Source organism: Megascapheus bottae, chromosome 8, assembly GCF_031878675.1.
Source record: "Megascapheus bottae isolate mThoBot1 chromosome 8, mThoBot2.hap1, whole genome shotgun sequence".
In the NCBI taxonomy this organism is placed as follows: domain Eukaryota; kingdom Metazoa; phylum Chordata; class Mammalia; order Rodentia; family Geomyidae; genus Megascapheus; species Megascapheus bottae.
The window spans coordinates 24,897,275-24,921,389 of record NC_143516.1 but is presented as its reverse complement, the minus strand read 5'-3'; the positions used below and the strand labels follow the sequence as shown (position 1 = coordinate 24,921,389).

Genomic DNA, 24,115 nt, shown 5'->3' with positions numbered 1-24,115 from the left:
TTAATTACAATAAAAATATATGAAAAAAAGACTATAAACATAGAGCTCCCCTATGACCCAGCAATTCCACTACTTGGCATTTACCCAATCGTCCAGAAACAAGGACATACTAAATCTACTAGCACAGCGATGTTCATTGCAGCACTATTTACCATAGCAAAGATATGGAACCAACCTAGATGTCCCTCAGTTGATGAATGGATCAACAAGATGTGGTATTTATACACAATGGAATTCTATGCTGCTGTCAGAAAGAATGACATCACCCCATTTGTAAGGAAATGGGAAGACTTAGAAAAAAAATGATATTAAGTGAAGTAAGCCAGACTCAAAGGAACTTAGGCTCAATGGTTTCCCTTATTTGTCATAATCAGTAGAATCTTGAGCTCTCCTAGAAGTAGAGCAAAACCTAGATATATAAGACCATATAGGATAAAAATAAATGAAAGGACCTCCAGGATATAGAAACAAAAGCCATATAATGTGTGATTGTTGTCCTTAATGTACTATGTTATCTCTCATCTCTTGCTGTCCCTTGGTTATCTCATATTGTTACAGTATTTTACCTTGTTATCTGATATATTGTATGTATGTTTATTTGGTTATTTGAAATAGGATAGGGAAGAGTGGAAAACAAGATGGGGGCGTGGGTGGGGGGAGGAAAATGGGGACCAAAACATGAGAAAGGGTATCAATGTTTGTGAAGTAATGCACCTACTATCTGATGAATATAATGTAACCCTTCTATTAATTACAATAAAAATATATGAAAAAAACAAAAATAGAGTTGAACCCTTACAATGCTCTATTCCTAGTAAACGAAGCAATGTTGGTAATCTTGCATAGCTTTTCAGTATAAAGGGATGCGTATTTCCTTCAGTTCAATTCATTTTTATAACACAAGCACTAGAACATAGTAAACAATTTTTATAGTGAAAGGATAATTAAATGTCATTTGATTAATAATGACACGAATACACTGACATGATAATGTTGATACTCCTCAAAATTAGTTTGGCTTTTGAGTCAGTCCACATCATTTATAATTCAAATATAATACTTCAATGCTACCTCCAATAATCATGTACCTACTCTTAACTTCCATTCAGATTCTTAGACAGAAGAGTGATACTACCTGATAACTTGTATTTGTTCTGGTTTCTTTCAATTTCAACACCTTCAATCTCAAGATTGGGAAAATATATTAGTGCATTAATAGCACATGAGGTACCAAACATTGAGCCTTTATATGAACTACTGCTACAGTTTGTAGAGCTGCTATAGGTATTAACTGATAAAATTCCTACAAGAGCGCATAGCCAACATTTGTTACTGAATTTAGGTGCCAGTGTTATCACATGGGCTATCCCTTTACTTAGCAAACTACATCAAGAGTGAAAGCATTGCAGATCTTCAATTCTATGATTCAAGGCCATGCTCAGTCACTAAAGTCTATGCATTATAGTCCCAAATCCAAACACATTGCAACATCTGATATACTGCTCTCCCCCAGCATTTCAGGTAAGCTAAACTCACTCCATATCAAAGATACTTTTGCAGCCATGGTTATCTCTTCTTTTCACAGCTTGTCATTGTAATGTCAATGGCTCCTTCTCAGAGATTTGCAACAGACAAACTGGACAGTGTGAATGCAGACCTAATGTTCAAGGGCAGCGCTGCGATGAGTGTAAGGTAAGGAGGGTCCTGACCAAAGAGTTACTTTTCCCCTCATGATTCTCAGTGGCTTTCAGGGGCGTGTTTTAGGCACATTTGGGTGTTAAAATCAAGGCTCAGGATCATCTAATGCTACTAATAAAATTATGTTGGTCCGTGATGCATTTTTTCAAATAGAACAAAATTTGTTGTCCTTTTCAGTTGGCCTGCATCCTACATGTCTTAAGCAGTTAATTTATGTAGCATTTGACATATCTTAGATATTATTTTGAGGCACAGAAATATGATCATATTCCAGTCATTGGGGAGTGAGATATTCTTTCCTTTAGCTTTACAATTTTAGAAATAACATGTGTGACTCCCTTCGTTCTTAGCAAATGCTGCTTTTTTGATTCTGTCATTTGAAAGTTGGTTCCAATGACTAACTCGACAGGTTTTCAGTAGAGGAACAGATCAATATATTTTTAGATGTATTTTGGTAAAACTGAAATATTCAATTAAAGTGGGTTATCCTCATCTCTTGAACTTATCAATTGCCCTATGTTCAGTAGGACTTGTCTCTTGAGAATCTGCCTTGAAGGGTGGTGGATTTACATGGAGCCTATCACATCAAGACATTTCATTGGTAATAAAAGACTATTAGGTCAAAGAGAATAATTCTTAGATGTCAAAGCTTTCAGTGGAAGTTTGAAAATATCATCTGTTTCTAGCTCTTAAATAATAGCATATGCTTTTTGTTTTGTTTTCATTTTGTTGTCTGTTTTGTTTTTTATTTCTTTTTCTGTTGGATCTTGAAGCCCAGCCTATGGTGGGATCCAGCAAAGCAATTCTGCAAGCTCTGTCAGTGCGATCCCCTGGGATCTGTATCACCACAATGTGACATGACAGGAAGATGTGTCTGTAAATCAGGCTTCCTAGGGAGACAGTGCAGCCTCCGCAGGCAGTTGCACCACCGACAGGAGGAGCAGCCCCAGAGGGCGCAGCAGGTTCTGGGGTCTCCCTGGAGATGGGGTTCCAGCAGCTCCAGTGGGTGCCCTAGAGGAGCACATCGGCCCCCAGCTCCGGTAACCACAGAGGCATGGCATGGCATGTGTGATCCGTTTGCTGCAGCTGGAAGGCACTGGTGCCGTTTAACCAAATTACTAAATGTGCAGATTGCCAGTACCAAATTAGACATCTTGCCACTGACACCTTTGGCAAAGTAACTTTACTTGTGCCTTGAAACATATTGGAGTATATTGGAGCTCAAAGGGGCTTCAGCTGGCATGCAGAGGTAGAAATTAAAGGAGCACTTTAGAAGGGAACTCGAGTGTCATTTGGACAAAACCTCACTTTTATGTAGGAATAAATTTTTTTGCCAGTCTTGGGAACTAAGCGCGGGGCTTGAGCACTGTCCTTGGGCTTTCTCAAGGCTACTGCTCTACCACTTGAGCCACAGCACCTCTTCCAGCTTTTCTATGTTTGTGGTACCGAGGGTCTTTGTGCATGCTAGACAAGCACTCTACACTAGGCCAACCTCCTGGACCCAAGGAACAATTAAAAAAAGATAAGCAAAGGAAGGAATCCTTGTCCTAGGAAAATGTAGAGCATCGATATAGCTTTTGTCTGGCTTTTATTCTTTTCCACTCATGTGTGTATCAAACACAAGATTCTCCCCTGCCATAAATGGATATCACATATAAAATATGGAAAGTTATTTCTAGTTTAAAAATTTGGCTCTAATCTTACTAGGCAAATGCAGATGATGGTGAGAAAGTGGGACGGAAGTGAGCCCAGAGAATGTGGAGAGAACCCTCCCCCCCTCCCTCCCGCATGGCTGAGTTAAAGAGGAAAAGGAGACAAGATTTACTGCTACAGATTTGGGACACTTCATTGAGGATGGGGATTGTAAGGAAGGAGTGAAATGGAAAACTCCAAATGCCTCATTTCTGGTTGCATATTCCTTGAGTAGTTCTATAATTTACCACAGTCATATACAATAGAACCAACTTCATAAAATTTGTGTCTGCTTAGATATTCCAGGAAACAATTCAGAAAGATTTGGGGCTGAGCATGAGTTCATGATTATAATTCTATTATTCAGATAGCTGAGGCAGAACGATCACAATTTAAGACCAGTATGGAGTACATAATGAGTCTCAAAAAGACTGAATCAGAGAAAGAATGGCATAATGGAAAGTCTCTGACTTCTACAGTGGAGTTCTCAGGCTCAGAGGGAAAAATGGAAAAGGAAGGAAGGATTATTTAGGAAAAGTCTATTTGGGCACAGGTTACCAAAATCTATTTTTAGTGGGTGTGTGCGGGGGGAAGATCCATGGAAAGTACTCAAGTAAAATATTTCCATTAGCAGATTCCTGAATTTTGTAAGAAGTTTCTTATACCCTTCTGGGACTGGGACTAGAAGTGACTTGAAGAAGCACATGAGAGGCCTGAGCCTGGGCTTAGTTCATTCACTGTGCTGTGCCAGAGGAACATAAAATGCAATAGTTTCAAAAGAGCACAAATTCGTTCTCCACCAATGGAGTTGAAAATTAAAGCACTGCTAGGTCTCTCGGTACTAATGGCTCACCTCCTCTAGACAGCCATCTCCTCACATTCACTCTCATGACTGAACCCCCAAACACCAGCCTCCTAATACCATCGCCTCAGAGGTTTGAAATTCAACACAGGAAGTTGGAGATGAAGAAATCCTTCTCTGTAGACAGAAGAATGTAATCTGGTATCCAAATTCTTCACTGCGCTTTTTTTTTTTTTGCAATGAGTAGGTATAGAGCATCAGACACTTACATGGGATGGTTCAATTGAATTTTAAATATTATTACTATTACTATCAATATTGTTTCTAAATGGAGATACCTTTAAAATAAACCTTATTCTCAAAAATAAATGAGTCAACTTAAAAGACAACACTAGTAACTCAACAAAATGACTTTATAACAGAAATTGAACAGAAAACCATCTCTCCACATCATTTTCCTTCTATCTCACAGCATTGCTTTGTCCTAACACAAAAAATAAGCAAATAAATAAAGCCCAGAACTGAGGGAGTATTTTGAGGGAAAGAGTGAAGACTGCTGATTCTGAAGCCAGGCTGGTTGTGTTTAAATCCACACTCAAACGTTGACCTGCTTGTAACTTTAGGCAACCTTTCCATGCCTCGTTTTCTCCTATATGTAAAAATACAAGAACAATTACAACTATCTTGGGGACTTTTCCTGAGAATTCATACTGATGAAGGGTTTTAGAGTAGTACTTGACACACAAGGATCAATACTTGAGTGCTAGGTTTTATTACTTCTTCTAGCAAGAATTTTTATAATTATTTATGGTAAGCCAGCCAAGTTCCTGCTGGCCTGGACCAGCCCTCTTTCTGTGCTTGTATTATGTGCATGTGTTATCTCCACTGTTAGCTAGGAGTGTTTGATCCTTAGATTTCTTTGTTAGGAGGATTTTCTTTAGCCTTTGAAATAAGTTTTTTTGAATACTGAATAAAATTTCTTAGTAAACCTTGGCAGGTGTATTTTGGTGTCATTTAGCCTTTTATGCTACATTATTTAGCTGTTTAGAATATATGGTGATGACATTTCATCTTGCATATTTTCTTTGATAATCAATATTGGATTTTATTAATAATGGCTATGATTTACAAAATAATTTATATGTAATTTATTTGCCCATAAAATATACATGTAAATTTATACACACATATACTTGTACACAAATATATCTATATATGTGTATATAGAGATGTGTGTGTGTGTGTGTGTGTGTGTGTGTGTGTGTGTGTGTGTGTGTGTGTGTGGTTATACGCATGCCAGATAAAGATAATTTAGGAAACAAAGATGGATTTAAAGTATTACCTTAATGTAAAGTATTACCTGAATGTAAAGTAGTATCTATAATTTACCTTACCAATTGAAATTTTAGGAAATACTGGTAATGGAAAGCATTTCTTCTAACAGTTTAGTATATATTCTAGTCTTTTTTATAAAGTTACATTTATATTTATGTGTTTCTGAGTGGTATGTGTGTCCTATGTATGCAATTTGAATTGTAGCCTCTGTAGAATTCTGTTTGCTGCCTTTTAGAAACATTTTACAGTGCTCAAAATGAAGTTAGACAGTTGCTCCTCATCTAATAACATGAATACATCATCATTTGATTTACCCAGCTATTTCCCAAACACTGACCATGTACATTGTGCTAATACTGAAATGGCCATGATTATATTTTAATCACTGTTCTAATATCAGATCAGTTCCTTTTTTATCGGTCCTAGGGCTTGAACTCAAAGCCTAGGCACTGTCCCTGAGTCTGTGTTCAGGGCTAGCACTCTACCACTTGAAACACATCACCACTAACAACTTTTTCAGAGTAATTTATTGAAGATAAGAGTCTCGTGCACTTTTCTGCCTGGACTACCTTCAAATTGTGACCCTTAGGTATCATACTCCTAAGTAGCTGGGATTACAGGCATGAGGCTCCAGCACCTAGGATCAGGGTTTATATCTAGCACTTTCCACTAAGTTTCTATTTTATAAATGAAAATATTGTTTCAGTTTTTCTTTATGTAGGTAAATTTGATTTTAAAATCATATTTTTAACAGTACTGGATACTCTCTTTAATATAGTGAAATCTATAATGAAAAATAAAGCCAGCAATGTAAATATTAAAGCTATTATCAAATTTAGCCAGCCCATTTTATTTAAATGATCAAACTCTTCTTAGTCATATTAAAAGTGTATTTTCGCTGTGATTTTAATTTCCAAAACTTATTTTTAATATTTTTAACAACAACTTCAAATATGCATAATGAAGCCTATTCACTTCTCTTTGGGTAATTACCATAAAATGGTAATATTTATTTTTACCAAGAAGTAATTACTCAATCCAACTTTCTAAAATAGAAATTGTTTTTCACAAAGAAGTAATTTCTGAGACCAATTATTCAGATTAAATATCTTAATAATGTGACATATTCCATATTGAAAGTCTACTTTAAAAAAATCATTATTTTTAAGTAGTTAAGGAATTATACTTTAAGTAGAAGACATGCTTTTAATTATTCTAGTAGGAGTTACTCCTAAATCCATTGGTGTTTTCTAGTATTGTCATTCAGGTCTGAAAACATGCATTTCAAGAAAATTAGCCAAGCACTAATACTTTATAACTTCATAACTGTGGAAAATGATGTAATACAGATGCCTAAGAAATGTGTATGTTAATAATTATCATATGAAAATTTCTTTTTACTATCTAATCTAGTGTTTTCCTCTGTTTTCTCATGTCAATTTCCATTATTTATTCTGTGTAGGTAGTATCTGTAAATTGTAATAAAAAATTATATAGTATAGCCATGATTAGAAGTATTTATGCATCTATGATCAAAGTCATATCAAATTTGAGGATAACTTTTTAAAATTTATTTAGACTGCTGGTTAATAATGTCAAAAGCATTACCAAGTTAGAGCAACTCATAAGTTCTGAAGGTAATCAATTTAGATGATTAAAAATAAAATGAATGAACTTTTTTGTTTGCAGTCCTTGCGCTTGAACTCAGGCCCTGGGCACGGTCCTTGAACACTTTTGCTCAAGGCAAGAGCTCTACCACTTGAGCCACAGCACCACTCTAGCTCTTTCTGTGTATGTGGTACAGAGGAATTGAACCCAGGGCTCCCTGCATGCTAGGCCACACTCCTAGTGAATGAAAATTTAAAGTTAGAAATACAAAGTATAAGTTGGGCGTGGTGGCTCACACCTGTAATCCTAGCTACTCAAGAGGCTGAGATCTAAGGATTGAGGTTCAAAGCCAGCCAGGCACTAAAGAACCTGAGAGTCTTATCTCCAATTAATGTCTCTCTCTCTCTCACACACACACACCAGATTCAAGGGATAGGGTGGAAGCCTTGAGCTAAAGAGCTCAGTGACAGTGCCCAGGCCCAGAGTTCAAGCCCCATGACCCAGAAAAAAAAATAAAGAAATATAAAGTATAATTTATTTCTCATTGCAACTTCAGACTTTAGCAAATATAAAGAACAGCTGACTAAAATATAACTGGAAAAAAAGAATAATGTCTACTTCTGCTATTCGAATTGATGGTATTGATGGTATTTTGAAACCATTTCCATTTTCTTTTTGGATATCAGAAACCATTCCCCCTATTCAATAACAGCTTAATTGCTCTAACATCAGGAAGGAATCCTGATAACCCCTGCTTCCTCTTTTCCTGCCTGATCTCTTTCATGTGCTTCTCACTTCATTGTGAGTTAGTTACTAAAATTCCAATGTATTATTTCCTTTTCTATGCCAGCCTCAAACCTTTGGGCTACAATCCACACAAGGGTGTATTCCCTGTAACTGTAATTCCTTTGGGTCAAAATCCTTTGACTGTGAAGAGAATGGACAATGCTGGTGCCAGCCTGGGGTCACAGGAAAGAAATGTGACCGCTGTGCCCATGGCTATTTCAACTTCCAAGAAGGAGGATGCACAGGTATGTAAATAAGACTGGTGTTCGAGTCTTGACTTCTGTAATAGTCTCTTCTATTAACAAAAATGCTCAGTGACAAGTATGTGATACGGAATAGTTCACTTAATAAATAATCATAATTACTTTCAAGTAAAGTGCACAAGTACAGTGCACCGCCACTTAAAACATCTGCCCTAGATAGTTGCAGGTAGTCAAGAAAGAAAAATCCATCAGCAGACTCCCAATTCCAGCATGTTGTTCCCCGTCTGTGACCTATATTCTGCCAGTTCCTCAATGCTTCCTACTGCTGGAAAGTCAAATGTTCAATGATTTTTTATGTCAGTGTTATCACTGATCTACTCCAAAGCAAAGACATTCCAGCTCCCCTACTTATTGCAAACGAGACAAGAATCAAATAATTTAGTAGGGTTTTCCTAGAAGAAGCCATATGGTTTTTATCTATGTTCTTAGGTGCCTTGAAAACTGTGAGATCTGGGGAGAAAAGCAAGTTGGGCTGTAAATAATTAGTACATGAGACAAGAAAAGGGTTTTCTAACATGAATCCTTCCAGTAATATTCCATGTTCCTCTAGAGCCTTCACACAAACAATATACTCTAGGAATACAACTTTCAAAAGCACAAATGGGAAAGTAAAAAGATTGAATAGAATCTTTGAATTACATGCTGCTATTAGTTTAGAATTGATCCTACTCCAACAATTATGATGTTGAATCTCACTTCTGTTTTCTAAGTTCACTAATTAAACTTTAATGATGCATCTATACTGTAGTCTTATTTACATGGTAAGAATTTATTATTATTATTATTATTGACTACCATAGAAAATGTATGTGAGTGTCAGTAGGAATGTATTTAAAATTCTTTAAATAAATTTTAATTTTTAGATATTACCTGGCATTTTAGACACATGGCCATAAAACAAACCATTTAAAATTATTGTGATAATTGCAGGCTTTATAAGAATTTGTATATGATCTACAAGGCAATATCCCTGTACATTTAAAAGTCAAAATCTGTCTTCGGGAGGATAAAGGGGAGAGAGAAATGGTGGAACACAGAGTGAATAAAGACAGTAATGATACTCATTAGACATTATGTTGAAAATGAACTCTATACATTGTGAGACTGGAAAGGAAAAACTGGGAGAGAACAAGGGACTGGGTGAAACTACAAAAGAAATGGGTTTCTTTATCTGATTTATATAACTGGAACCCCTCTGTATGTCACCTTTACAGTAACCATAAAGATTCATTTTAGAAAGTAAAGACTATGGGGAAATATGACTATGGTCCAACAAGATTACATGATGAAGCTTGTATGTAAAATTAATATACAAAAATTAATGTGCAAAATTAATGTTGAAACTATTGACATTAAAAATTAAAAAGTAAGTTATGAGGTGGCATTTTTAAATACTTTAAATCTACTTCTTCCTAATATTTCAGCTCATTATAAATTAATGTGAAGATATCACACATTTATCCATGCCTACTAACAAGTTACAGATAGAATGAAAAATAGGTAAAAATTACAAGATGGTGATAGCATTTAAAAAATACAGACCAGGTAGCATTCTAAGCCAGAGAAGCAGAATGGAAAATAAAGCACCATCTAGGCAGGATAACATTTATGATTACCGGCATGACTTTCATTGAGCATCCTGGATTTACCCAGTAGATTCATTGGTAACTAGTTTTGTGACCTTGACAGCGTGATTCAGTCTTGATTTTTCTCTGTAAAATTCACCCATTATATTAGGACAATGATAGTATCTACATAATACTATTTTGAATTTGTTAATGACAATGAAATACAGAGAAATTCCTGTGATGCTAAATACTATGTGTTCATCCTCAGTTATATTAATCATATTATTAATTGTGGAAACATTGTGCTTTGGCAAGAGAAAACTAGCTAATTGCTTAGATTTCCTTTGTGTTCATTGTTAGTATTCCCCTGAAGACGTACTTAGAGAATTTCTATTTGCAAATAATGATTCAAACTGTCCCAAGATATTTCTTAGTGCATAAAGTCAAACATCATGCTTACTATTTTCCTTTTAATGAATGGTGCATATGAAATAAATCCTTTGGCTTAAAATAACCAATCACATTCATATTGACAAAAACAGTAATTATTGATATTTATTACTGCTCTTTTTCATTTACTACTGTGCTAAAACTTTTTTGCAACTGATATAAGATATCATAAGCACTAATAGTTGTACTCTTAAAAAACTGAAACTAATCAAATATCCAAAGTGTATTCAATGAAAATAGTTTATTCATCATTTAACCAGTCAAAAGATTTCTCAAAATATTAGTCATAAATTTGAGCTCCGGTATTTGATCTTTCTACTCTCATTTTTCAGTTCTTTGGAATTAAAATCTGTATTAAAACATATTAAGCATATTACAATGTAATAAAACATATTCTAGGTAGTTGGCCCAACTACTGATAATAAGAAACAAGAATTCCTTATTTTGCATAGCTTTGAAGAGTTCCCTTAGCTTTGTTTGGTTATTGTTTCATGAAATGCAATCTATAGGGAATTCACATTCCTATCAAACACTCTGAGAAACAGAATGAAAGTTTCTTGAAAGAAATACCAGAAGGTGATAAATAAAAATTAAAATGACTTTAATGCCAGTTCTGGGGTTTGAACTCAGGGTCTGGGCACTACCCTTGGGCTTTCTGAAGGCCAGTGCTCTACCACTTAAGCCACAGCATCACTTCTGGCTTTTTCCATGTTTGTGGTACCAAGAAATTGAGCCCAGGGCTTCATATATGCTAGGCATGCATTTGACTGTTAGGCCATGCTCCCGTTGCTAAACTACTTTTAAATATTTTAAATATTTGCAAAACTGAAATATTCTGTGTCATTTAAAATTATATTCATGCTGTACTAGACTTAAGAGGACTACCAAATTTATGTTTTTATGTTGAAACTCAGTTATGGGCAAAAAAGAATAATGTATTTTTTATAGCACACAAAAAAAGATATTAACTTTAAACAACTACACAGACAAAAACTTTAAACTCTGTTGGATCTGGCCATGAGATTTTTCCGTTAAGAGGGAATTTGATGACACCAACTCTTTCCTCACTTAATAGTAAATCTAGAAATGCCTAATTTGGGAAATAGTCGTTTAAAGATAGCTCTAAAATCACAACATTTTGACCTGGCTTTGTTTCTTCTCTATCCCTGTGAAGCTTGTGACTGTTCCCATCTGGGGAATAACTGTGACCCAAAGACTGGACAATGTATCTGCCCTCCCAACACCATTGGAGAAAGATGTTCCACCTGTGCGCCCAATACCTGGGGCCACAACATTGTCACTGGTTGTAAGGTGAGTGACCGACCCACTTGGTCATCTGGCAGTTTTTGGTAAGTTTGTTATTGTTTTTGGTTTCAGTAGAGTTCTAAAACTAGACATTTCAAATCCCACTATGGCATCACAGAAATGAGGAATTGTCAGAGAGCTCACTGCAGCCACTTTCATTATCTTTCATTTTATTGTTGGGTGAGAGAATTTGGTACACATTTATTCAGCTGAATCCACAGTCCCTATAAAAATATGGGAAATAGAAACAGACATTTCTATAGTGAGAGCAGAAAGCAAACATTTCATTTTTAGTTAGATCACATGAAATATACTGGCATTGTGCAAGCCAATGGGAAGTTTACTGAGTGATCTAGTAAAAGTCTCCAGAAATACCTCCACGGTGACATTTCAGGAAGTAGTTAAAACGATTCTAAGAGTCATACTGATGACCTTTAGCTTGAAGACAAAAACTCATTCATTTTGGCAGAAAGAGAAGGCTTACAGATGATACCCAGTGCATATCACAATCAGAGAAGCTCAATGTATCATTTTCTGTTGTTTTTTCTTTTTGTATGAGATATTTTGTATTGAGTCTTGATTAACAATTAGAGTCATGGAAACATTAGTTGCTTTACTTTGTTGTCAATTCCTCCCTCAGTGACCAACTACTGTTTTTTATTCCTTCTAATACAGTAAAATTGCCATGTTCACAACTATCTTTGAATGGAATCCTACACTGTTGCTATTTTTCTGTCAGGGTAGTTGGATTTGGCTTCCTTCAGTTAATGTGATGATTTTCCAATTCATTCATTTTCTTACATGCATCTGAAAGTTGATCATCTTAATTATTCCATGTCATATTATTTCTTGTTTATTTACATTTGATTAGTACTTGACTCATTTCCAGTTTGGAGCTATTATATATAATTACGCTGTCAACACTGGTATACAAGTCAAAGGCTTATTTATAAACATGTTTTTACTTCTACTCACAAGAACATTTACATCTTCCAGATTAGCACTGAAACTCTGACCACTTTTAATTCAAAGCATTCTGTTGGGTGTGCATTCATATCTTTTATAGTTACTACTAAGTATTTAACAATGTTCGAATTAAGTTTTATTTAGTTCTCATGTGTATCTCTTTTTAAGAAGTACTTACAGACTTTTGGCTATTTTTATTTTGGATTAAGTGTTTTCTTAATAATGAGTTTTAAATATACTTTTTTATATTTCATAAAGAAGTCCTTTACCATACATATATTTTGTAACTATATACTATGTGATAACAGAGCTTGATTCTTACTTAGCATTTTATCTGAGTTTTAGAAATACTAACTTTATATTATCTTTTTTATGATTCCTGCTCTTTAGGTACTATTCTAAAAAGTATCTATTTTCCCAAGTCAAATTTATAGATGTCTCTCTTATGTTTTCTTTGGTGGTAAAAAGGTTTGAACTAGCTAACAACTCCAGCCTCTCCTATGTTTTTTTTTCTTTTCATGAAATTCTACTCTTTAGCTCTTCAATTTTTATTTATATTGTGTTTAAAAATTTTATGTGATGTGACATAAAACTTTGACATAAAGTTCATTGAAGATATTCGATTTTTCTAATATCATTTGTAGGAAAGATTATTTTATTAAACATGAAATTACTGGCTCCCCTTTCCTAATCAAATGTATTCCCTATGTATTCATGTATATTTATCATTAAATATACACTACAATGTTTTGATTTCCATAACTTTCTTGCACAGAATGAACCTAAGTTATTACAAGCTCTCTAGCTCTAGTCTTTACTCCCTTGTTATTGACGTATTTATATACTTAGAATTTCCATATATATTTTCAATTCAAACTCCCAACTTTTTTACTTGAAAGTCTTCTATAATTTGATTGGGATTATATTGAATCTACATATTAATTTGGAAAAAGCTGACAGCTTAAGAATCTTGAGTCTTCAAGTATATGAATGTGATATGACTTTACATTTATTTAGGTCTGTGTAATTTTTCTTAGCAATGTCTTATTTTTATGTTCAAATATTGCATATATGGTAAACATCATAGTTTCATATTTTTGAGGAAAACTTAAATCATATTAAAATGTGATAAACAGAAGTATCCTAGATGGCCCATGGAACAAAGACTAGAGAGGGACAAGTGAGAGAAAATGAGAGATGAGGTAACAGTGTGTAGAAACAAATGTACTTATTACTTTACTTAGGTAACTATAACCTCCTGCTCACAAGTTTTTCAATAAAGATTTTTTTAAGTGAATGGCTAATGTTCAGAATGTGAATCAATATAATTCAGTTTGAGTCTCAGCATAAACAATTAATTTGGGTATTATTAATTTTGCTGATCATTGGTTTACATATTGATTAAATATTTAAAAAGTCCATTACTTTGAGTCACTGGTAAAAATCAAAATGTCTGAATAGCTATGCATTTTACCATTATGAAGACATTTAAAAAAACATGTAGAAATCACAAAATAAGTATTTGTAAGTGTAAATTCTAACACTTAATAACTTAGATCAATATAGTTTAAACAAACAGTGATTTGAGATTTATAGCTCTTCTTTCTTTGTGTCATGGATAATTTCTTCATTCTGACATGTGGGCACACACATCATTTGAGCTGTTATTGAAATAGAGTATAAAGCCTGACATTTTTCACTAGCTGGGGAATAGTGAATAAATCCTCTGTTGCTAAATAAACATTACATCTAATTATGATTTAAGTTTGATATTGGTATAGTGCTATCTAAACATATGGCTAATGGGCTCATTTATTCTCCACTATAACTTCCTGAATAAGCTTTCTGACTTGGACAGATCCCAGGGTCTATTTGTACAGTCAACTATCCTTCAAAAATCAGTGCTCTAGTTTTAGACAACAAATGTGTTAGCAGATATTTCGTATTTTTGCTATTGAAAAATGAGGAGCTATTAATAGGCAACAAATTTGAGTCAAACACCTCAAGAAGGTAAACAAACAGGCGATTAGCAAGAATATTTTGATATTATAGATTGGGCAGGAAGACAATATTAATGTACTATGAAGATTTAAATTGATCCTTAAGGATAAAATTCATATGATAGTTATAAAATCAAAGACAAATTTGGAACAAAAAAAAACAGATTTAAATCAGATTAAAAAAAAAAACTAACCATGTTCTCTACCTAAAAGAATTTAATTAGTTCCAGTACAATTGTTAATGTGTTAGCACAAACAAAAAAAACATATTCCATGAGTTTAGAAAATGTGTACATGTAAGATAAAGGAAAAAAGATAAAGGAAAAAAGCAGTAAAATATTTCAAGGTCACCTGTAAACTGAAATCAAAAGCCAATATACCACATATCAGTTCTCTGCTAAGCTTTCCTTGGTTTCTACATGTTTGCTTTGTTTCTGTTTGTTGGGTTCTCAGAGCATTTCACATCTCCCCTATTACCCATGAAGATTCTCCTCTTGGTAGAAAGTATGTCTCTGGAAATTTCTTTTTTGTGATACAAGTAATGAGATGAGCTTGTCTAAGGTTTAATCTTTGAAACAAAAAGTGTTTGAAGAAAACCCACACCTAACCTTTCCTCGTAATGAAAAGACAAAGAAAATATGTTTTCATTCTTATCTACTTAACATTGTGGTTTCTAGACATTTATTTTCCTAAATGCAGGAAGCAATTTTAATGTCTATGTTCACTAATGTCTCCCAAGAGAACAAGCTAAAATAGTAGCAAACACATAAGAGCTGCATGATGAATATCCGTTTAATGAAGCATGCAAACATTAGGATTAAAATTTTAAGATGTTTCCTATCAAGGGATGTTAATAGTTGCTGTTTTTCTCTCTTCGCCAGGCTTGTAACTGCAGCACAGTGGGATCCTTGAATTTCCAATGCAATGTAAATACAGGCCAATGCAACTGTCATCCAAAATTCTCTGGTGCAAAATGCACAGAGTGCAATCGAGGGCACTGGAACTACCCTCACTGCAGCCTCTGTGACTGTTTCCTGCCAGGTACAGATGCCACAACCTGTGATTCAGCGACAAAAAAATGTTTCTGTAGTGATCAGACTGGCCAATGTACTTGTAAGGTATGTATTCCTGGAAGGCAGCAAGGGCATATGTGTGTGCGTGTATTCATTGGCGTACAGATAAACTTGCAAGCTCAACAACTTTCCTAAATGGTAAAAATAATGTTAAAATACAATTCAAAATACTTAGTTGGGATAATGTATAGAGGGGTTACAGTTACGTCAGGTAGTGGGTATAATACTTCTCAAACCTTAATATGCCTTCTCATATTTTGTCTCCCTTTAACTCCATCCATCCCCTCCCATTCATCTTGTTTTCCCCTTTCCCATCCCTATTTCAAATAAACAGATATATCAGCTAACGAAGTCAGAGTAACCACATGAGATTAACCATAAGTGGGCAAAAAAAGAAAAGAAATACCTTCACATAGTGTATTAAAATCAACATTCACAAAGATAAACCTGTGCTTTCCATAACCTAGAGTTCATTTTGTTAATCACAGTCTGTATGACCATATGTGCATAGCTAATCCTCAGCTAAGAGAGTCCTATATGTGTATTAATTATTACAAAAGAGGGACACCATGGAGCCTATGCTCCTTTGGATCTGATTTAAAGTATTTTTTCTTTATATATTCCCTATTCAAGGATAATGTTTGGACTAGATCAAGAAGGAATATTCTTTAAATATCACCAGGTAAACAATCAAGCTTGTGAAAACCTTCTTCTCCTAGCGTATACTGAAAAATACATTTGCTGCTGTGGAAGTTCAGGAAGATTTCATCACATAGAAACACTGACTTTAAAAACAGTGAATCTGTGTAAAATTTCAGCCCTCATTAATATTGCTAAATCATGTAGAAAAACAGCCAATTAAAAAGATAAGAGGGATTGATTTTTCCCTTTACTTATTTCTGAAAAATCAGTCCCAGAATAAAAGCAATGAAACTGTGTCAGAGGTAGCTTTTCAAGTTAAAACAGTATTGGCAGAGAGTCAGAAGGCAAGAAAGAAGGAAACTTTAATGGTTATTCTTTTTTAATTTAATTGTATTGTTAAGGTGATGCATAGAAGGGTCACAGTTACATATGCAAGGTAGTGAGTGCATTTCTTGTCAAAAATATTTGGCATTTATTCTTAATACATTACTGAAGATTTATCCAAAATCACCTCTTTCAGGAAGAACACCAACAAGTACAGAGAATACAGTGCTATATTATTACCCAATTATGTTTATCACATATTTATTTCATATAATAGATATACATATATCATTCTACATATATCAATTATAAAATAGATAATTTTAATTTCCTGACTGTATTTATTTATTGCAAAGGTGATGGATAGGAGGGTTAAAGTTATGAAAGTAAGATAATGAGTACATTTCTTTTTAGACACCACTACTACATCCCTCATTTTATCCAGCTTACCACTCCCCACTCCTCTTTCCCCCAAGTTTTATGGTTCATTTTCAACATAGTGTCTAGTGAATATTATTGATGTATTAGTTTATCCTTTGTCCTTCTGTGAATCCCTTCCACAGATCAGATAAGCTTATATACAAGACAAAGGACATAGAAAACTAAAACAAGATAAAAAAAACAAATAAAAACAACCACATAGAGGATATAAAAAGAACCTGTTGTTTCCAATTCTTGAAACTCATTTTGATACACTTCATTATATATGAACTTACGCATGGCTTGGCTTGCTTCACTTAATATAATTTTTCCAGGTCTTTCCATTTCCTTATGAATGTGCCAATTTCATTCTTTCTGTTGAAGGTATAGATCTCCATTGTGCATATATACACCACATCTTTTTGATCCATTCATCTAGTGAAGGGCATTTGGGTTAGTTCTGTATCTTAGTTATGGTAAATAGTGCTGCAATGAACATAGTTGTGCTGGTAGGTTTAGTATGACCTTGTTTGTGATTATTTGGGTAAATGTCCACAAATGGTATTGCTGAATTACCAGATCATAGGAAATGCAAATCAAAATATTAATTGGACCAGGAATTTAGTCTAGTGGTATAGTGCTTGCCTAAAATGCACGAACACCGAAGTTTGATTCCTTGGTACCACATACATAGAAAAAAGCTGGAAGTGGTGCTGAGGCTCCAGTGGTAGAGTTCTAGCCTTGAGAAAGTTCAAGGACAGTGCTCAAGCCCTGAGCTCAAGCCCAGGACTGGCAAAAAAAAAACCCACACACAAACACACACACACACACACACACACACACACACACACACACATTAAGATTCCACCTTACCCCAGGTAGAATGGCCATAATGAAGAAATCTAGTAACATACTGGTGGTGATATGGCCAGAAGGGATCTCTACTACACTGTTGGTGGGATCATAAACTTATTCAACCACTCTGGAAAGCATTATGGAGGTTCCTTAAAAGACTAAACATACCTGCCTCTGTTTCAAAACACTGCGTAGAGGAGTCTCTAAGAATCAGTGTTTTCACTTTGTTTTTGAAATTATCATGAATGTTTCATATTACACATAGCAGAATGGTTAGAAATGTGCAACTTAGATTTAAAACACAATTAGACATACCCTTATTCATAGAGGTATATATATATATATGTACATATATACACATATTTATATGTATGTATATGTATATGAACTTTTAAAAAACATGGCATCATAGGTGAGTGAGTGCTGGTGTCTTGTGCCTGTAATCCTAGCTACTCAGGAGGCTGACATCTGAGGATCATGGCTCAATGCTAGCAGGGCTGAAAAGTACCAGTGAGACTCTTACCTACAATTAACCTTTCAAAAATCCAGAAGTGGAGCTGTGGCTCAATTGGTAGAGCTCTAGCCTTGAACACAAAGACTCTCAGGGACAGCACCCAGGCCCTGAGTTCAAGCCCCACAACTGGTAGCAAGAGGAGACGCTATATATATATACATATATATATATTTACATATATATATGTATCCCATTTGAGATCTAATATCAGTGTTGTTCTGTTTGGGTGTGTTTTGTGATTATAAAGAATTGTGTTGTTGACATTCATTCTTCAATTACTTCCCCATCACTTCCCTCCTATCAAGTTTGTTTATTTGAGCTTTAAGGGACTCCTTTCTCTCCTCAGGTGAACGTGGAAGGCGTGCACTGTGACAGGTGCCGACCAGGCAAATTTGGACTTGATGCCAAGGACCCACTCGGCTGCAGCAGCTGCTATTGCTTTGGTGTTACCAGCCAGTGCTCAGAAGCCAAAGGGCTGATCCTCACCTGGGTGAGCGCAGAGCCACTGAGCCATGTAATAGTGTTGTGGTATAATGGCGAGCCCTGCCAGCATCTTGTAGCTAGACAGTGAGGAGGAGGAGGAAATGTTAAAAACCATGTAAGTCACCTTTCCCCCTGTGCACATTCAGAGAGGAGAAAGACACTGGTGTGCCACTAGTGTATCACTAGAATAAACGCCTTCTGTAAATTCTTCCTTCAACAGAGTTCTTTTAGCCAAGCACCCAAAGCTCATACCTGAAAAATGAGCTAGGATTGGAAGGCTAAGATCTGAGGATCGTTGTTTGAAACCAGCCTGTGCAAGAAAATCTGTGAGACTCTAATCTCTAATTAAAAAGCCAGAAGTGGAGCTGTAGTTCAAGTGTAGATTGCTAGCCTTGAGCATAAAAATCATTTAGAATCAGGTCTCAGGTCCTGAGTTCAAGCCTCAAGGCTGGCACTAAAAGATTAAAAAGTTCTCTTACTTCTGATGTGGACATAAAGCCAAAGAGAGGCAGTGTCAGAGTATCATTGCGATTTGGCATAGGAAGACATTGTGTTCTGACTGCTGGGGGTGCCGGGACAGCAACAGTGGTAGGACTGGACATAGTAATCAAAACCAGGATTTGGTTTCTGCCAAAGAACACATTTGCTTTAACAACTTTCATTTTCCCATAGCTCTTCCTACTTAGGAATTCTACTGCATTAGTATAAAAGATTACAATTGTCAGATACTGTTATTTGTACCATGCAATAGCACCAAAAGGATTTTTCTTCTACTGTATAGTGTCCTCATCCTCAGTGATAGTCCCTTTTCCTGTGAGAAAACCTTAGCTAAGAGGGAGCAGGCACTGTGTATGGATGGGCAAACCATCCATAACTTCATTTTAAAAGGGAATCCCACAGACATCACCTGAGCTCTCCACTGTGCTCTGCCCCATGTAGGTGACACTGGAGGCTGAGCAGACCATTCTGCCATTGGTGGATGAAGCCCTGCAGCACACTACAACCAAAGGTATCACTTTCCTGCACCCAGAGATTGTGGCAGACATGGATCGAGTGCGAGAAGATCTCCACCTGGAACCTTTCTACTGGAAACTCCCCGAACAATTTGAAGGAAAGAAGGTAAAACATTGTCTAAAGTCACCCAACAGAGAAAAAGAAGATTTTAGAATGAAGCTCTTCAGAGATATACCTAAATCATCACTCTTCCTTCTGTTTTGTCAGTTGATGGCCTACGGGGGCAAACTCAAGTACACAATCTATTTTGAAGCTCGGGAAGAAATAGGCGTGTCTACATATAAACCTCAAGTTATCATTCGAGGAGGGACTCCCACTCATGCTAGAATTATCATCAGGCATATGGCTGCCCCACTCATTGGCCAATTGACAAGACATGAAATTGAAATGACAGAGGTAAAGTTATTCATTGGCTGCGGCAAAGATTCTGGTGGTTCTGCTTTCAGCTTCGACAATGTTTGCTTTCTCACATTGACAGAGAGAATGGAAATACTATGGTGATGATCCTCGAGTCGGTAGGACTGTGACCCGGGAAGACTTCTTGGATGTACTATATGACATTCATTACATTCTTATCAAGGCTTCTTATGGAAATGTTGTACGGCAAAGCAGGTAGGTGAGGACAGCAAATAGTCAAATGATTTTCTCCTCAGGCCTGTATGGAAATCAGGGAGAACTCAGGTACGTTTCAAGGGGCTAATTTTTAGCGTATGGTTTTAATGATCTGATCATAGAAGACCAAATACCTTCCTGATTGAAGTTCTTGTCATTTCCCACATAAGGTAAAAAGTACAAGAAGCAAGGTAAAGGGGAAAGTACTGAATCTAACTTAGACACTGTAAATTTAAGATGCCAGTTGTATTTTCAAGAAAATTAGATGCTAAAGGCTCATGCCTGTAATTCTACCTATTCAGGAAGCTGAGATCTGAGGATTTCAGTTAAAAGACATCTATCTATATCTATATATTTTTATTTTATTATCAGAAAGTCATCTTGAACTGGAAGAGTTCATGAGACCCTTGTCTCACCGGAAGTAGAACTGTGGCTCAAAGTGGTAAAGCATCAATCTTGAGGAGATGTGCCAAAACCCTAAGTTCAAGCCCCACAACTGACAAAAAAATTGAGAAAATTAATAACATATAATTAACTCTACACTATAAGGTGTTATAAGATTACAAAGGAAGTCACCTATTTAAGACAACAGGTGAACCAGACATAGCCAGCTTGGTCCAGTCTCTTGCAACCATGATTATTCTCCTCTATGTACCATAGGGGATCATATCATATTTCTATTTGCCTATTTAACATTACCTATAACAACTAGGAAACCTATCAAAAAGAAATCAAAAATGATGGAAAAACAGCAGGAGGGCAACAAAACAGCAGAGTAGCTCCTTCGTCATTTTCACCAGCCAAACAGGCTAACTTAGAATGAGGCTGAATGGGTCTGATGCCTATGCTCACACTGGAGACATTCATAGCATTTGTTTCAGTAGGGCTGGAGGGCAGAAATAATTTCAGTTTTAAAGAATTAATGGGACAGTATGATTTTAAAGAGTAAGTGTGCGCTATTGTTTTCTATGAACTTGATTAAAAAAGGAAGGATGTCAAACTTTCAGGACAATTTTTTTGTTGTTGTTTGCTGTAGATTGTGAGGCTTGAACTCTGGGCGCCGGGCACTGTCCCTGAGCTCTTCAGCTCAAAGCTCCCACCCTACCCCAGGAGCCACAACACCTCTTTCTGTTTTCTAGTGGTTAACTGGAGATAAGAATCAGGTTCTTTAGTGTTCATTCAGGCTTTGAACCGCAATCCTCAGATCTCAGCCACTTAAATAGCTAGGATTACAGACATGGGCCATCTCACTGAGCTCGGGACAAGTACATTTATAGATATGGGAAAGGTACAAGTAACAAGGAGAATATTACAGATGTAAACTAAAAGAATGAAGAGACATCAGTAGCATGTACACACATACTCTGTTTACCAACTTTGAGTGGAATAATTGAGTAATCACACAGTTATAAGTCTCATAGAGCCAGGAAGTTCAGTTTATTTCATAGAGTCTCAACTTCTCCTTTTTCTGGGGGTGGGGGTGTTTTTCTGTTACGTTCTCTAAGCATATGGAATCAATATATGTTTGCAAAATAGTCATTCATGATAAATTAGTAGACCAAGCCAGGAAAACCAGATGAAAAAGTGTGACATCACTTATTGTTGAGGTAATGAATCTAAAAAAGCTGATTTTTAATCTTTATGCTATACTGAATACATCATGGAGCTATAAACCACTTATTTCATGTAACAATCCAAACTGTTTTTGATTAATACAGAGACTTTAGGTAAAAGAATAAACCAATAACCAAAATTTACCTTGTAATCTTTAATCTTATGGTTACCCTGTTATTCTCTTAGCAACTAGAGTTTATTTTTATGTGAAATAATGAAGATCATGTACTAAAAATTGCTATGAACTGTATTATTGTTTCGAATATCAGATATGTATAAATGGTGGAAGACAAAAAGATTTTTATACCATGTATATGCAGATAGATTATTTTGCAAATTCTCCCAAACAACAGTAAGTCTGATAGTTTATAGAATGTTTTAGCAGTGGCACTGACAGAATGTTGTTATTCACTGTTCACAATATTTTCTTTGACTTACCAATTTCATCTGTAATGTTGCTAATGTTTTCCTATGTATCTCCTCTTACGATACTTTCCCAGATATCATGAAATGAAATCCTTTTGTTTTAGTGAAAACTTTGTGAAACTTAAATTTGTTTCTCTTCTTCTGTGCCTCCTAAAAACCAGAGTTGTAACCTAGCAATAATAGGAACAAATTAGACAGATCGTTAGCAGTAATGGTTTATAAAACACAGGAGTCATGACAAAATTTTGAACAAGTTTGAATATTATTCCCCAAATATGACATAATCCCATACCTTATTATTGTAAAAATTTTACATTTCTGAAGCAAAAGAGTTAAAGAGTAATAGTAGATATTTGGCTTGGGATTCAGACTGTTTTCATCTTTATCAGGGCAGTGGTTTTGTTTTTCAAACCTCTTTCCTAGGGTACTGAAGCTGTGTTTCAGTTCATAGAATCTTTTCCTTCCACCGATTGCTCTAGTCCTTTAACAGAAATCATATCTCCGTTGCAAACAAGTTCATTATTTTTCTATCTCTGTCTTCCAACTTTCCACCCTTTGGGGAATCCCAAAGAGCTCCCTGAGAAAAGTTGCTTTTTGTAGACATATCTGTTATTACCATTATTTATATTTCTCTTAATTCTTACTTGCTAATCAGCTTTGTGCAGGTATGTGTAAGAATCTCTTGACATCACCGGTTAAAAAAAAACATTTAACAATGTCAATAAATACCAAATGATCTTCTTGCTCCTACTAAGTCTTGGTGGAGCTAGAGGTGTATGCTTTCTTCCTGGAGGAGTGTGGCTTGTTCACAGCCTACGCCATTGTGTGTACTCTATAACGGGGAGACTAACCCCTGAATTTTCCCTGAACCTGTATTTCATCAAGGCTGACTAATCTTTACAGGGCTAGTCAAACCAGACTGTGCATCAATAATTCAATAAAACTTACCTCTGCTTGTTATAAAGTTTATGAGCCAACCTCATTAAACTATTGGTGGTGACTTTTGCTGGAGCAAAACAATTCATTGTCTCATTTAAAAGTTTATTTGCAGAACATTTTCATATTTGCAGTTAGTTTATCATGAAGTGGTCTGAATTTGTGGGTTGCGTGCACACACGCACACACACACACACACACACACACACACACACACACACACACACACACACACACAGGTCCTGGTCATTGTCCTTGAGATTTCTCAAAGGCTAGCACTTTACCATTCGAGTCACAGCACCACATCCGGCTGTGTGTGTGTGTGTGTGTGTGCGTGTGTGTGTGTGTGTGTGTGTGTGTGTGTGTGTGTGTGTGTGTGTATGCAGTGCTAAGGAATCGACCCCAGGGCTTCATGCATGGAAGGTAAGCACTCTACTACTAGGCTACATTCCAGGCCCTGCATATATTTTTAATCTATAATTTCAAATCAATGAAATGGGCATCACTATTTTCTCCATGAATATTTTTCCTTCAATTATAAGGACTTTTCCACCAATGGGAAGGGTGATGTAAGTCATTTAAAAGATTTATTTAGTGATGTTAAGAATATTCATTTGAAAGTCTCTTTATCCTCAGAAAGATCAATATGGTTAGATCATGCTTGATTGTTGATTCTAGATAGCTTTCTAAAATTTTGAAAGGACATCCAGAGACTTGAGAGGAAAAAGT

The 24,115-nt window shown here is 35.6% G+C and overlaps 1 protein-coding gene across 1 annotated transcript in view; it reads left to right on the top strand.

Moving 5' to 3' along the window:
- The window catches only part of Lama2 (laminin subunit alpha 2), a 392,099-nt gene that overhangs the window by 207,865 nt on the left and 160,119 nt on the right, over positions 1-24,115 (top strand). The window contains exons 20-27 of the mRNA XM_090337749.1: positions 1,586-1,692; positions 7,986-8,166; positions 11,377-11,513; positions 15,355-15,591; positions 18,648-18,791; positions 19,724-19,903; positions 20,006-20,194; positions 20,277-20,410. Of these exons, the coding sequence (XP_090193875.1) occupies positions 1,586-1,692; positions 7,986-8,166; positions 11,377-11,513; positions 15,355-15,591; positions 18,648-18,791; positions 19,724-19,903; positions 20,006-20,194; positions 20,277-20,410 (1,309 nt within the window). The remainder of the gene's footprint in view (positions 1-1,585; positions 1,693-7,985; positions 8,167-11,376; positions 11,514-15,354; positions 15,592-18,647; positions 18,792-19,723; positions 19,904-20,005; positions 20,195-20,276; positions 20,411-24,115) is intronic.